The 17,014-nt window shown below is 38.1% G+C and overlaps 1 protein-coding gene across 1 annotated transcript in view; it reads left to right on the top strand.

The window, feature by feature from the left end:
• The window catches only part of babam2 (BRISC and BRCA1 A complex member 2), an 82,045-nt gene extending 66,664 nt beyond the window's left edge, over window positions 1–15,381 (top strand). Inside the window, exons 8-12 of the mRNA XM_005799112.3 lie at window positions 8,517–8,616; window positions 14,192–14,262; window positions 14,339–14,421; window positions 14,505–14,658; window positions 14,756–15,381. Of these exons, the coding sequence (XP_005799169.1) occupies window positions 8,517–8,616; window positions 14,192–14,262; window positions 14,339–14,421; window positions 14,505–14,658; window positions 14,756–14,819 (472 nt within the window). The 3' untranslated portion in view covers window positions 14,820–15,381. The remainder of the gene's footprint in view (window positions 1–8,516; window positions 8,617–14,191; window positions 14,263–14,338; window positions 14,422–14,504; window positions 14,659–14,755) is intronic.
• Window positions 15,382–17,014: the final 1,633 nt, after the last annotated feature.

The following is a 17,014-nucleotide window of genomic DNA, read 5'->3' as shown; positions in this document are numbered from 1 at the left end:
TCTCTTTTATATTTCATCAATTTACTACATGATTTACTACAAGATGATAATAAAAAAGAAAGATGTTTAGGATATTCCAAAAAAAAACAGAGTTGACTGCTTGCATAATTTTAAACAGGCCCCAACCAGCTTTGCTTAGCTACTAACACCAGATAACTCATAATGAATCTTTTTAGATTCTTGAAGATCATAAGTGTTGAGAATAATGACTTTATAGCTAAACTTTAACAGTCTTTGACATTGTCGGTTACTCTGCTGACAACATATTGGCATTAATGCTGTTTTCAAATGATATTTTCACTTATTAAGAGATGACGGATACCAAAAATATGCTGTCCTAATGTGGAAAAGTAACCCTACGCCCCATGTTAAATCATCCGTTAATTCCAATTAGCCAATTTTTTTTAGAAAGTAGAGTTCAGTTTTATTTTACACACACTAATTACTTTTTGATCTGTAGATTTGTTAAATCACTTAAATGAATGGCATCAAACTTTTTGCCACGCCTACCGAAATTGTAAAGTTAGATGTACTTGTGGGGCACAAAAATTAGGGTTTTCATGAAAATGCACACATTTATTTCTCTGTGATTTCTTTTTTTTTTTTTTTTTTTTTTACTTTTACATGCTCAACACTAAAAATAAAAAGGCTCTCATACTTCTGCCTTGTTAAAATAAACAGGTATATAATTTTTGAAATTTTAGATTCAATTAATATAGGCTATTTACAGAAACAAGAACAAGAGTTGGGTCACACTCTTCAAACATCTTTGCTGCAACATATGAACTACCTGTGCTGATCAAATATCTATCATCTTTGTACTACAGTTGGGGATTTTGCAATATCATCTTGAGGGCCACAAATGTCCGCTTACCCGCACTTTGGACACCATCCATCCATCCATTTTTTGTAGACTCTTGTCCCTAGTGGGGTTGGGAGGGGTGCTGGTACCTATCTCCAGCGAACGTTTCAGGCGAGAGGTGGGTTACATGCTGGACAGGTCGCCAGTCTGTCGCACTCTTTGGACACCCCTGGCTTAAATAGAATCTGTCTGACAATGTGCGTTATGTTAAAAGATATTGAAAAGCAACACATCATACCTCAATCTAAAAAAATCTTCGAAATTATGTAACAAAAGTTGATCTTTTTGTGTGCAGTTTGTGTAGAACTAACTAGTGTTATGGTCAGGAGTTGGACAGTGTGCTGTAGTTGATGGAACCCTGAAATCTTGAAGAAAAATGCCCAGTCTTCAATTTGGAAACTTAAACTCCACTTTGTTTGTGCTTTGGGATAGTGTTCAACGAAAACAACAAAATTGAGCTTTGGTAACTATTTCTGGTGAAGGCAAAAGAATTAATTAAAAACTAAATGTAACCACTTTGAGAAATTTCTTCAACAATTAACTCTTTTTAGTTCCACTCGTGTTGTATCTGTGTGAAGGGAATGTCTCCTGGAGCAGATACCTGCAGCAATAAAAGTGCTCATTAGCACGGCTCATTGAGGTTGCACCTGTGGTAATGCAAGATTAGAGGAAGTAATGACTTAGTGTCGCTGTAGCTTGCCATCAGAATCCCATTGGTTATTTCTGGCTCTGGACTCCTCATAAAGAAGCACTTATCTGCTCAGACATTGATTTCTGGCTAATTTGTAGCCTCCCTCTCACAGCATTTTTTTTTTTTTTTGGTCGGACTCTAGCCTTTTTTCATTTAATTTTTTATTTATTTTATTTTTTTACACTCGCATCTCATTTACCTGATTTTCCCAAGCCCATGAGACGAGTCAGATACATCTCTTCTTCCCCCAGAAAACCTGCTGCATTGCATAAAAGAATCGAGTGGGCACCGTCTCTGCCCCCAAACCAGATTTAGGAGCCCAGAAAAATCAACACAGAGAGACAGTTTTAGGCTGCAGTGGACTAATGTTTGTGTATCTGCATTTGCCTGTAGGTGCTTCTGTGTGTGTCAGTTTCTGTGTGTCCAAACATGCTTTACCCTGAGCGTGCACATGTGCACGTCGGCTTGTGTGGGTGTACACTTTGTTTGCGTGTGTCCTCTCTCCAGGGTTTGTAGAGGTGTGTTATTGACTTTGAAAGTCTCTGCATTTCAATCAGATTATTTTTTTCAAGGTTTTATGAACATCTTGTCACAGTCATAAATTGTCAGTCTGATAAAATAAATTCTCCACCAGCTCGGGAAGCAGTCTTGACAGTCTGAGATGTCAGTGCAGACGGCTAGCTCTCCCCCACTCCAGCACAGGCTGCTGCCTCCTTCCTGTCTCCTTGAAGATTCCTACTTTGCATGTTTCTCTGAAGGAAACTTTCAGATGTTGCTTTGTTATGAAAAGCAGAGTTTCTTCATCTCAGAACCTTTCCTAAATCATTAAATATGGACAAAGGTTTTCTTGCTTTGAGAAAGTAAAATGTTTGCTCACACAGCTGATTGTTTTGAAAAAGATTCAAGTTGTAGTACTTTCTCATAGATCTTGCACAAACTATTAGTTTGGATACATTATGAACCAATCATAAAAATGTGATTTCTCTGTATCAAAAACTTACTATCCTTCCAAATTTAGATTTATTTTGACAAAATAAACTTTTAGTTTCATAGTTAGAGTGGCTTTCTCAAATTAATATGAAAAATATCTAGATTTGAAATTTTCCAAGATTTTTTGGAGGCTGGACCAAGGATCAGAAACCTGACAAAGGACACATTTTTATATTCATCTAAAGAAATTAGTGCAAATTGTCCTTGTGACAAGCTTTACATGAACCACATTAACAGTTTTTTTTTTTTTTTACCAACTTGTCTCATATGCAAAATGCTAGGTCATCTCTCAGGTTTAGAAGTCTGTTTTTCCTCCCTAAATAATGGCAATTTATAGTGGACAACACAATAACCATAGCAACAACTTTCAGGACCCTTTAGGTTACCATCAATGATAAAGACAATCCTTCTGAAGTCAACTAAAAATAAATCTTCATTATGAGTGATAGTTGCACAGTCAAAGGCTCAAAGCAATGACTGGGCTTCCTTAGACACATTTCTAACAATCATAATTGGAGTCGTATTGGTTGAATTTTGACTTTACTTATTATCAGACGTAATCACGGCAAGAAGCAGGGGTGTACTCTGCTTCTTGCCCAATGACCGACTGAAATAGGCACCTGCCCTTCTGCAACCCTGCATGGATATACGATAGGTGGATGTACATATTTATAATTACACATTCACACATGCTTACAATTATAAAAGTTCTAAAAAGACTACATGTTTAAAGTCCTTCTTTCTCCAGGTCTCAGAAGGTTTTACTTCCACTCTAAAAGTGGTGCTTCAAGCATTTCATAAACTGATTCTATCCCAATGGTTGAGATAGGGAGATTTGCATAATTTCATTACTTTCAGAGGAGAGGTCACTGAGTTCTGTTGCCAAAGGCCAAAGGTCTCTTCGTCCCTTCTCAGAGGAACCACACAATGCTATTTTGTCCAGAGAGTCTTCATCGAGACTCGTTTTGCCTTCCAGGCTTTTGGAAATAATGAAGGCAATCAAAATGGAAATGTTCTCCTTTTGAAGCTACATTTGAATCCCCAAACAGTTCATCTTGGCCTCATCTTTCACTTTCATCATGAATCACAGCTGCCCTCCTTCTTTTGGAGCCTTTATCTTTTCCCACGCTGCTACACACGCTCCTCCAATTCTCCCTCACACACACATAAAACACACACATAAACAAACAAACCGAGCTTCGTCACCATTCACCTGAGTCACACAGGATAATCTCTCCATTTGATGAAGTCACAGGCAGCCCCATCACTGTACTGCATGAGACTCTGCATGTTTACATGTACACATTCTACTGTAAATATGTCATGCAGTGGGTTGGATCGCTCAGAGGGTTCGACTCAGGCAGCATGTCTGCACGATGACTCCAACATGTGTGGGTAGTGCTGAGAGTGGTGTCACCAGTGGAGACGGCAGCGGAGACACTTCAGGGTGCCACTTGGGAGAGTTAAACACCATTATGTCTTGATTCTGAGTCCACCCACAGGAGGTTCAGTTTAAAACATTTACAGAGTCTGAGAACACCTCTTTGTAAGTAATACAGTGCTTTTTCATGACCGGTATGCGCATTGTTGCCCATGTTTTGGTAACTAAACCAAGAATAATCAAGTGTTTGTCGGGTCTTTAACCTGGCGTATTACACTCATTGTTTAACAAGGACTAGTCTGTGCCCTGAAAGCTTGTAAAACCTGACATCAATTACTTCCAGGAAGGAAATACTGCTCTAGTTAGTTTTACTTGGTAGGTAACGCCTATTGGTTTAAGTGTTTTTGGCCAAAAGTTGCCTATTTCCAGAATGCACATAAAAGGTCAAAGTCCACCTAGGTAAGTAAGTAAGTCTCCACCGGGCATGGACAGAGTGTCTTGGTATGTATACAGCTGCTGCAAAATGCTGGCTTTGGCGATTAGGCCCAGGTATAGCATCTGTGACTAATGATGAATGTGTATCAGTGTTTGATGCTGTAGAAATGTTGTAAACACTGAGAGGACAGGATCTAATGAGAATGAAAGCAGAGACAGGTACAAAGTGACATTGAGAAATAAAATAATAAGAAATAAACAGAACTGGTAAAGAGCTTTGGCTGTGTGGGGCGCAGATGGTAGCTTGCAGCAAAAAGGCTCTTTTTGCATGAAAGTAAAAAGAGCCCTTTTTACTACAATTACAACTGTAGTAATTGTATTACAGTTGTAATTGTAGTACAAGTACTCACTGCATGCGTGGTTCTCACGCATGCAGTGAGTACCATTCATGCGTTGGTTCTCACTCAGTACTCCAGCTTCTTCCTACAGTCTTAAAAACACCACTGTTAGTTTAATTGGTTTCTCTAAATTATTCATAGGTGTGTGTGCTCATGGTTGTTTGCCCGGTGTACCCCACACTTTGACCAATGACCTCTGGAGATAGGAACCAGAGATCCCAACAAGTACAAACGGGTAAAGAATATGGATGGATGCATGAATGGACAAATGATGGACAGATGGGCAAAAAACATAATTCAACTCTGTTCTTATCAAGTTTATAAGTTTTTTTTCAATCATATATAGTGAAATGTTACATTTCACTATAACATGTTCCTGATAAAAAGGCAAGATATTGAATGCATTTCTTAATGTTCAACTTCTGCTTTTCAGAAATTAAAGGCTCATGGACATTCATAGAACAAACATGCGCAAATATTTAACTTTTTTACAAAACAAAAATAGAAAAAAAATCTAAATAAGGTAATAAATGTCTTTTTTTCCTCTTTTTCACTTAAAATTAATCGTGATGCATTTTATTTCTAATAATACTTCCAATGTCTGAGAAAAAATCAAATGTTGGTCATTTTAAAAGTTATCAAACGTATTGATTATTTTTTGAGTCTAACCTGTTATACACAAGTAACTCCCTGAAACACAAGGTCTTATTTTCCATACAAGCCTGTTTTAAATAGATGATAAAAGATGATCTATTTGTGCCGCTTTTACTCACTAATATATATATCTATATTTGTCACTTTTTATCATTTTTTTCAAAATAAAAACCAAATTTTCACCGTAAAATGGATTTGGGTTTGCTAGTGACGGCTGCAGGCCAGTCTGGAACATTTAACGAACTAAAAGCCCCTCTTGTCGTAAAAGTCTGTTATAAACCAATAAATCTCTCAGCATTTTACCCTAATTCTGAAAACCACATTCAAAACAACTAATAAAACTTTAAGAAACATGAAACCTATTAAAGACTAAATCAAAACCTCATGGAAAAGGGAATTCAGCTTGAGTTGTGCTTGGAAAGTTACAATTTCTGATTCCTGATTTTGTTTTTATTAAATGGTGTGAAGTAGTGTTCGGGAATCTGCGCCCCATTTATCCATCTGTTTTTTATTTTTGTTCATTAGAACTGAAGCTAAATATGAAGGGTCTGACTAATCAGATGGAAATGGTCTACACAAATACAGAAGTTTTGGAGAAGTGAAGGTTAAACTCATTGTCTAATCTTCCGCCTTCACATATTTTCAAATGTTAAAGCAACAAATTTCAGCGTGCATCACATTTGATCTGATAGTTTCCAATGACACAAATGAATGACGAACGCACAGCCAACTATTCTGTAGCTCTTGTCCGCATTTCCATCTGAATGATGTGCAGCTATTCTTAGATCTGTGGGAGGATAGATGGGCATCATTTAGGTTTTCATTTTCAAAAGCTTTTCTCCTAGTGGCTCTGAGCTATTTTCAATCGACCATTTGTTGGTGCACAGGCTAATGCTAATTATGTGCACAAAGCCTACTGTAAATGGTAGCTTTGGAGTTCTTGAGAAAAGGATTTTGACAATGAAAACGTCTTCATGACATGGCCTGCTTTTCTTTGAATAGAGCCTCGTTAATATTCAGCTGTGCACCAGTTTACGTTGCTGTTATTTTAATTTGAAATATAAACTTGCATTTTCTTCTCATTTGCAGACTTTCGCTTAAACTTAATTTCTTTGTTCTGATTCCACCTGACTCTTCCTGTTGACCCTGTGTTACATCAATAAGGCATTTTTTTTTTCTTCCCATGTAAACAGCCATGGATTTGACTCATGGCGGCAAGGTGGAGCACGTGGGAGGAGAGACACCTTTCTCATAACTTCTCTTGCGCTTCTTTGGAATCGTCTTGTGCAATTACTTTTTTAGATTTGTCACTTACCGTAGAAGCGAGAAACTTTTTCCTACATGTTGGAAGAATTTTCTGACCACGGTTAGTACTGTGATTGCATTAGCAGGCTGTTGCAACCTTTCTTTTACTGTCACCATTTTATGTGCTTCTGCATTTTCCATCTCTATAATTTGGCAAGAATATTGCATAATTCATACTTTTTTTGCCTTTTTATCAACTCAGAAGTCAGAAATATGCACAAATGTGCATTTGGTCAGAAATGAAGGGTGAATGACAACCCAGAATTGCTTAATTTGGGTTTGTCTTTTTAAATGACACTAGATAAACACGACATTCGAAGACATGGGTTGTTTCATTTCTGGTCCGTTTTTCCTGTAGCATAGACACTTTTCAGATGTTTAGCTAACACTGAAATTATTTTTTATAGCATTAGTTTGTAAGACGGAGATGATATGGTAGATAATTGAAATAAATAGTTTGAGATTGATGCTAAACTTTAGGATTTGGAGAAACTGACTAATCCTTTAACATTTTGAAACCTTTTAAAGTATAACTTATATTTTTCTAAACTACCGGTACTAGACATTCTTGTAATATTTTATTTTAATATTGACTTTTAGATCCTTTTCAGTCCAGTTTCTGAAATATGAGAACATAGAAAATGTTAAATGGACAACTGAAAGACAAAAGAAGAAACCTTTGGCTTTAAAAGCTGCTTCTAGTAGATGAGCAGTATCTACAATCTTGCCTTTAAAAAAGACAGTACAAACTGCAAAAACGACCAGACACTGAACCCAAGGAGACGTCTCTTCATCTCCTTGGGTTAGCAAGGTTTCTGCACACACGCTGGAAAAGTATAAGATTTGAAGTGCTTTCCATATCTAGAAAGATATGAAAAAGAACGCTGATTACGTTCTGTTGTATTGAGTTGTATATTCAAACTTCATTTCATACTCCGCTGTCTAAATAATTCATCCATCCATATCATCCATTAGTCTGTCATGTTGTGTGTATTTTTTGGCCTCCATTATTCATAAATTACAGTAACTTTAGAAACAAAAATATATATTTATGCTCCAGAATCTGAACAAAAGCCTATGGAAGAGCAGCAAAATTCCAAGGAAAAACTTTAATAAACTGACAAAAACACTTTTGCACCATATATCTATACATAAACAGAGGCTCCACCCTATGTTTTCATAGGATGAAACTATTCCTAATTCTTCTGTGACTTCCCTGTTGTCTTGAAAACTGAAATAAAAATAGAAATCTGTGGAAGAACCCCTCCCACCCCTCTATTTGTCTTTAAATGAGCATTTAAAGCATTAAAGCAGTTTCCTGAGACCTTTAACTCGTCCTCGGGGTATTCCCTCAGTTTTTGCCCCAGATCAGAAAGAAACGAGGGAGTCGCTTCGGCAGTGGGTTAGTCACCAGGGAGCTGCAGCAGCAGATTTCCAGATTAAATAAGCATGCGCTAATCACTAATGGAGCTGTGCTCCAGGATTAAATCAGATGGACGTCAAAATAATAACTGAAGGAGAATGAAGAGAATGCCACAGGCTTGACTTGCTCTTTTTTAAATTGTAATTCCTCAGTTTCAGGTAGACTGCAGAAAATGTTAACGTGCTTCATTTTTGGATTTGTTGTGCTGTGCAGTGAACGCTCACTCGCATAAAGTCAGGCACAGTCACGCACGGTCTTGAATTGCTCCTGGAGCCACAAATACCTCTAAAAATAGACCCGGCATTATACATGATATTTAACATAAAGCAAAAATGAGAACGACTGCTAACTGTTGCTTCTGTTTCCTTCTTCATCAGCGCTCTGGGAGGCTCCTCAGCACTTCACATCCCAGCGTTCCCCAGTGGAGGATGCCTAATTGATTACGTCCCTCAAGTGTGTCAGTTACTCACCAACAAGGTAAAATATGTCCTGCTGACGTCCTTTGCATGTGCACGGGGACCCTTGATGTGACTGCTTTCAGGTGTATAAATCAGTAATTGTATATGTGGTGCAACATCTACCGAAAGGTGTGTGAGAGTGCGTGTTCATGTACGTGTGTCGGGCCGATGCAACGTGGGCGTACTGGCCGGCCTCCATAGGCTGTCTGAGTGCTCTTTGGCCTCCGCAGGTTGACAAGCAGATATGCAGCATGAACGCGGTGTAATGCCAATTCCTTCGAGGCAAAATGCCCATCCCCCCTCCCTCCAAACCTCTCACACACATATTCTCCATCTCTTCCTGTTCATGTTACAGTCTGACCAGCAGGAGCAAGAGGAAAAAGATGCATCTGATTGCCTTCTGGTTTTTCAAGTCAGAGCCGCTCCCTTCAAAAAAAAAAAAAAGAAAAAAAAAAGAGACGAGTTGTGTTCAGAACGTCTCGGCCTCTATTTAAAAAGAACAAGCACAAAATGTTCAGTTCAAAACACCTTAACGACATTACTCAATTGGTTTCAGATCTGCTGTCTTGAAGTGGTTTAGCTGGATCATTCTGAACCTACAAATGAACAGTTCGGCAGAGAACATCTTAATTCCCAGACCACTGAAAATTTAACAACATCCAAACAAAGCAGGAAAATAAATAATTAAGCTTGAATGGGAAATTCAATTTGTCTTTTTTTGGGAAACCAAACATTTTTAAGAATTTCTGATTGCTCAGTTTTCTGTTTTGTTTGATCTCAGATGTGCACTGTGTATGTCATCCAACACACTTCAGATTTCTCGTCTTCTGGTATTCAGCTGAAGTCGATCGTCTTCGCATTTTGTTAACTATATATGTGCCATTTCTGCTTCAGCAAGGGCTCTCTAGTCCTGATGGGTAGCTCAAACCATTTCGAGTGGTCTAATCTTCCAGGGTGTTTTATGACAAACGTTGACAATATTATTATGTTTATTTTTTTAATGTGGTTTTCAGAAGACTGTAAAACATCGTGCAAGACTCCAATTTCCCATGAACTTGACTCAGAGTACTCCTTAATTGTGAAAAGGAAAGCAACTGACGCATAGGTTTCAACATCTTTTACAAATAAAAATCTTCAAAGTGTGGCATGCATTTGTATTCAGCTCCTTTGATATCTCTAATTAAAATCCAGTGTGCCCCCCAAAAAACTCACCCAATTACCAAATAGTGACCAGATGTGTTTACTATAATGTCAGTAACATGTATCAGTCCATGGTAACTCTGGAGGAGCTGCAAATTCAATTATTAGATGTGAACTCCTCAAATCTAGCCTTTAAGAAGAAGCGGGAAGGAAGCCATCGTTTGATGCAATAAGTTGTGTTTGGAGTTTGCTACAAGCCACGTAGGAGACACAGTGAACATATGAAAGAAGGTGTTTTGATCAGAGCACCTTGAGTTGAACATGTTGGCCTACATGTGCAATGGAAAATTACACTGGACAATAAAATTGATCTTATCTTATTTTAGATTTGATTAAAAGAAAAAAAAAACCTGAATGTAAATACTAGAAATACCTGGTTAAAATATGTCAAAGGCTTAAAAAGTGTTTAACTTTTTAACTTCCTTCAGGACAATGACCTAACATTCAGCCACAGGTAAAATGGAATGGTTTATATCAAAGTGTGTTCATGTGTTTTGCAGATCCTAAATTCATTTTAGGATCTGTGGAAAGACCTGTACAATTATTTTCACAAGTTTTGTATTATAGTTTTCATCTTTGTAAACAAATGTAATTTTTTTTAAATAAGAAAAAACCCTGAAGAAAAACCAAATTCCATTTTTTGTAAAACAAAAACCAAACTCTTACAGTGTTCGTAATACTCCCCCACACTTACATTCTGCGAACAAAACAATAGATTCATGTACAGAGGAAAAATAAGTATTGGACACATCAACGTTTTTCTTTGCTAACTATATTTAATTTAACCAACAGTCGATTTAATCCACACACAAAAAAATCAAAACAATTTACTTTGAAAATGAAATTATGCGTAAAACAAATAGCTCGTGGAAAACAATTTTATAAATTTGTTCAATAATTATTGTGTTATTTCATTACTTTACACAAATTAATTTGTGGACTAATTTGTTTTGTTTTCTTTGCATGTCTGGATTACTTGCATTGTTGCTAACATCTGGTGTGAGTTGTATGCCAGTGGGCCCATTAGCAACAATTAAACTGAGAAAAACACTAATGTGTCAACTTCTTAGAGATTCTTCCAAAATAAGGGATCTGACTCTAAAGTTATAATAACTTCAAATTAGCTTGTTAAAAATAAACCAGCAACAGAATTAAGCTGAGTAAATGCTTGGTTTGACCGACTGTCATCTCTGCCCTCCACGTTAATGGCGGTGCTGCAACATGGCAGAACATATGGATCGTCAGGATGATTAATCCATATAGCCACTTCCTAACCGTACACAAAGAAAAGAGCAACAAGCATTGCTGGCACTCTTCTTAGAATATTATGACTCATTCGTGACTCAATATTTCTTATATTTGAATCTGATCCTTAAAATGAATCATCTTGTCACAGAACGACTTCTGGTAAGATTTAGCCGTAAAGATAAAATATTATTCGATTTTTTAAAGTTAACAAATCTACACAGAGTTACGCTATCATGGCCTGCTGACAAATGCTGTCTTTTGAGCTCTTTTGTTTGCATCTTATCTGCAGCACAGATCATTTCATTTCTTCTATTGAGTTTTGGTTGCTGCTTTAGAAGCCCAGAAGCAACCTCTGTGAACTTGGAAAAGACTCTTGAATGTTTGGTGGAAGAATACAAACACAAAACTGAGGTCAGATTTCCCTCATGTCTAGGTGTTACATTTTTTTTCTGGGACAGTTTGGTCCCAGCGGTGGATGTTTTCATTCTCAACATCCACCACACTGCTGACACAAACAGAGCTATCTGATACCAATCTAGTTTGTTATTAGTGAACTAACTTCTGTGAGTCTTAAACTTCATATGAGCCCATTTTTCTATTACTGGTCTTAAAAATCCACAATGGGAATGTTGATATTGCATAGGGTTGCCACTCAGAGTTGCTTTTGGATTTCTGGTCTGGATAATTATGGGAAAAAAAACAAAGTTCGTCCATTTTCTTCTGCTTATCCGAGGTCCGGTTGCCGGGGCAGCAGCCTAACAGGGAGACCCAGACTTCCCTCTCCCCAGCCACTTCTCAGCTCCTCCAGGGGAATTCCAAGGTGATTCCAGACCAACTGAGCAACATAGTCCCTCCAGTGTGGGTCTTCCTCTGGGTCTCCTTCCTATGGAACATGCTCAGGACATTTCACCAGGGAGGCGTCCAGGAGGCGTCCTAACCAGATGCCCGAGCCACCTCTTCTCCATGTGGAGAAGCAGCGGCTCTACTCTGAGTCCCTCCTGGATGACCAAGCTTCTCACCCTATCTTGGAAGGAGAGAACAGACTCCTTTGTCATGTTTCCACAGTCTCATTCTTTTGATCACTGCCCAAAGTTCATGACCATAGATGAGGTCATGAATGTAGGAACATAGACCGACTGGTAAATCGAGAGCCTCACCTTTTGGCTCAGGTCTCTGTTCACCACTGCAGGCGCAGCACCAATCTACCTACTAATCTTCTGCATTTTGCGGGTACAATTATCCATCTTCCTTTTTCCTCTTTCTGTTTTTTTCATATAGAAGTATCTGCAGTAAATGCTCATATTTGGAATCATCAACTGCTGATTCCATTTAAAAGTAGACAGACAATTTGACCAGTGATTCTGGAAAATTATATAATTACAGCCTGGAAGAGCTGGATTATACACAACATGGAGAGCTTTTTTAGTCCATATTTATCTCTTGTTGGGCAGCACATGTAACCTTTAAATGCACTGAATCAAGCATGATTTGAAGGTACAATTTTCATGTAATATAACCTCTTCCACACATGAAAGTGATTCTATCAAATATTTTCTTTTGGATATACATTTTTTTCTGCCCACTCTACACTGTACATAGTGGACTCTTAGACAACCAAAGAGCCTTCATCTTTACAAAATCAGATAAAAGATCGGGGCAGGAATGGGTTGCAATGTAACTAAATGAGCAAAAGCAGTAAAACGCTACCTGCATTATTGCATCATCTTCCCTGCAGCCACAAGCAAACACAATAAATGGATGCACAGGCGAGCAGCCATGGGCGCGGGCAGGTCTGAATACCTGCCGAGCAAGATCAACTATGTTGCATCACCCAGAGCTCCAGGCAGCCAATAGGAGGTGGTAGTACACTGACAGTAGCTGGGGGTGGGGGAGAGCAGAGCAGGAAGTCCATTGTCAGAGTCTGTGTAAAAGTTGAGTGATCCACACTTCCTTTAAGATGCCCGTACAGGCTCAAAGTGTAATTAAATAAACACGCGTTGACTATGTGGCCTTGCAGCTTTTCAGAAAGCTGCACAGCCGCCTCCACCGTTTGGAGTAATCACAATTGAACCAAAGCCTGAGTCACAATGGGCGTCTTTGTTTGAGAGTTCTTCAAGAAATGAGACCGATCAAACACACAACGGCGTGTGTGTGGGTGTGTGTGCCACATATTACTACTATTACAAAACGGTATCGTTCATACATGAAGGGTGACTAACCCAAAATATGCAGCTTACTCTGCACAAAATGATGAAACATCTTGGCTAGTACACGATACACACTGTGTAAATGTCAATCAAGTAATTTAAAAAAAAAAACATTATGCGTTGTCAGCTTAAGTTTTCTTTTAAGATTGAGAGGATGATTGTGGATATACAGATACATGACTGCGAATTGAAGCACTAATAAACTGAGATAAGTGTTTTGTTTTAAAGCATTAGAAATAAGCATCTTATATTTGTAACCAGTCCACAATGATTTATACCTCTGGCAGATATAAAGTTTTCATAAAATCATGGTGTATTTTTTTAAGAGAGATGCTCTGTCTTAAAAGAATAAAAATAAAGTTGAAAGCAGTATGATTTTTCTTTTTAAAGTCCTACTCGAAAATTATCCATTCAGTTCTCCATAATCTATGGAAAATGTCTATTACTTTACCGCATTTAAACCCTTGTAAGTGCTGACCAGCTTTTTGCTTGTTTCCACTTTATTTTGATGATTTATCTCGGTGTTGAGCTGCAGTCTTTGAGATTTAAAGATCTCCTTGTTCAAAATGTGAGTTTATTGTACAAGTTCATTGGAATATATTAGCCAAAAAATATTCGACCAAACAGTCCTTTGCAAGAAGAATATTGTGCACACTGATATCACAATGGCGATCTATTTGCGGTATAATATGTACCTTTACTTTAAGTCAAAAAAAAAAAGTTAGTAAAACTTGAAAAGATCACTAAAGCTAAATCTGTCATGGGTTTGAATAATTTTGGGATTAACTGTATCTACTGAGAGATTAACTTATATTTTGTTAACTTTTTGTATAAAAAATGTAGGTTTTCTCCTCGTTTTTTAAAAATGTGGGAGCCTACGTGTTGAAGTGCTTGTGGTTGTGTTTTTTTCCGCTCATATTTTTGCTTCATTCTGTCCAGGTACAGTATGTCATACAAGGTTACCACAAACGGAGGGAGTACATCGCTGCTTTTCTGAGCCACTTTGGAATGTGAGTCGGTTTTCCACATCTGCATCAGAACTCAGTAATGAATATAAAACGATATAAACAGTGTGGCGTGTTTCAGGGGGGTGGTGGAGTACGACGCAGAGGGATTCACTAAACTCACTCTACTCCTCATGTGGAAAGACTTCTGCTTCCTAGTCCATGGTAGGAGGCTCAAGCACAAACCTAATGATTGTGTTCAGCTAGATTTTTCCTAACATTCATCCATTGTTTTCTGCACCTTGTAGTGGATCTCCCGCTGTACTTCCCCAGGGATCAGCCCACCCTCACCTTCCAGTCTGTGTACCACTTCACCAACAGCGGTCAGCTCTATTCTCAGGTGCAGACGTCGTATCCCTACAGCCCACGTTGGGATGGCAACGAGATGGCCAAAAGGGCAAAGTATGTAACACTTGCTGCGTATAGGTCCTACTGTAAGTGCTACTTATTGTAATTAGAAAGAACAAGCCTAAATCTTCAACCTTGATCTTTCTTTCAGAGCCTACTTCAAGAGCTTCATCCCTCAGTTCCAGGAGGGAGCCTTCGCCAATGGGAAACTGTAGCTCTCGTCTCGCTTTGACATTTGCTGGAGTGTGTCACTGTTTGTGTTCTTGTGTACTTGTTTTTTTGGGGGGAGGGAGCGGAGGGGTTCGTCTGCAAAGACTTTGAATCCTGCTTTTTTTTTTTCACTGAAGCTGATGGGAGAAGCCACTTTTTTTTGTAGAACTTTGTTTTCTAGGCGTCATGAAGATTCATCATAAGTGTTGACAGCAGAGTAAAACGCCATCATTCTTGAAGCTCTGACAGAAAATTAACGTGACAGCTTGTGTTGCGCTATTTCTTACAATGAACATTGTTTTATGTATGACGTCTGGAAACTCCATGCACACATTTGCTTTAAAAGGAGCTGAAAGAACAAGCTTTGTTTACTTGCTTTCATCATATTGTTATCAAGTTGTGCACAGCTGTTGATGTTAAAATACTTTAAAGCTTTTCTTATTCACTTGAATGTTTCCTGTCTTAAATGATTGGTGAAGACTTTTACTGACATGTTGACAATACTTTGAGTTATTCCCAAAAATGTTATTCCAAAATTTTCTTTCAGTAAAACACTTTTCTCCTGACTGTCATTGTCTTTTTATTGAGCATATCTGTTTTCCCGAAGATTTTAGAAAAAATATATAAAATACATTGTGGGATAGATTTGCATAACATTGCTCATTGAAAAGTGTTCATTTTTGGTCATTTTTCATACCTACTGTAATAACTAATGATGTAAAGTATTGTTTTAGAACCTACTCATCATCTGCTAGACTTATGTGACTCCCGTAAATATTATCTGTCAGCAAGATGCTGCCTAGAGATATTTTGGTTTGATCATATTTCTTTCCTGAGAATTAAGTGTGCCAATCAGAAATTAGAATCACATGAAATGTAGCATGCACAATTAAAATCTGATTTATTATCTGGCTAATTTGTCAAATAACACCACATTTACCAGGAGGAATAAACTGATGCATGATTGTAAAGGACATGTGGATAGAAATAGTTTCCACATGGTGGCACACAGTGAAAACACACCAACAGAAATGTAACGTAACACAAAGGTGTAAAGCTTAAACCCGGCTGTAATTCTGAGCTCATTTACTGTGCAAAAATATATATATAAACATCGGACAAGTAGCTGCTGTATGTCAGCTGGAAAAAATAGCTAGAGAATGTCTTCTGGTTAAAGCTGCAGTGAAAAAGGAGTTCATGCAAATGAGGAAAAACAATGACACAATAACACAAGAGATGTGTGCACAAATTACCTAAGTGATGTTTCATCATATTGTGTCTTTCTTGCAAACACTTTTCCAACTTATGTATTTCAAAAAAATCTATAACCTCAGAAAGCAGTTTGCTGCAGCAGGGCGACAGTGTTCCTGTAATCTGGAGACAGGAAGATAAGAATGTGTGTGGGGGTGTGTGTGCATGTTCACTTGTTTGCATCATTAAATATGAGGCTCCTAGTTCGGGGTCCTTCCTGACCAGAGGCGCAGCCCCTCGCTATATTTATTGTCTGTAAAGCAGCAACTGTCAGGTCTAATTGAGAACTATAGGCTGAATGTATCTGGGGCATTTAATAGCATCAACCCTCTAAATAAAGTAATTTAAAAAGAAAAAAAAAAGCAAAGAATATTTTTCAATGCCCCACTCCGCATTTGTCGCTCTAACCTTTCCCGACCTGCTTTCGAAACATCTCGTCTGTCAGCCGCAGGATAAGATGCTTTTATTTTGAGGGGAGGGAGGAGGGGCGGTGGGGGTCAGCTTCTTTAACAAGCTCAAGAAAAGAATAGTTGGAAATGACAGCGGGCTCCAGGCGTCACGACCCTGAGCTCAAAAAGGTAACGATTGATTTTTTATTTATTTCCTTTTTTCTCCCGCTAAGAATTGGACCGTCTGAGTTTAACCTAATGTTTAAAAGCACAGTCACTGATTCATGAGCTTAAATGGAGATTACAACACCACAGAAGGTAAAGTTCACCAACTTGGAGTGTCAATTAGGGAAAGCATTCCCTCCTGAAGTTTTTCTTCAGTTGCTGATGTTGATCCAAGCTGACATAAGCCCTTTAAATAACTCAAACAATTCCCTCCAAAGTGGCCTAAACTGCGTTGCAGAGTCACATCTAGTTAGCCTCCCATCTAAACACACGTCTGCACCTAAACGCGGCTCACCTTAACACGCTTTTAGACATCTTAACATGGATTTATCCAG

Source organism: Xiphophorus maculatus, chromosome 19 (genome assembly GCF_002775205.1).
Source record: "Xiphophorus maculatus strain JP 163 A chromosome 19, X_maculatus-5.0-male, whole genome shotgun sequence".
Taxonomy (NCBI): domain Eukaryota; kingdom Metazoa; phylum Chordata; class Actinopteri; order Cyprinodontiformes; family Poeciliidae; genus Xiphophorus; species Xiphophorus maculatus.
This window is presented reverse-complemented; position numbering and strand designations above follow the sequence as displayed.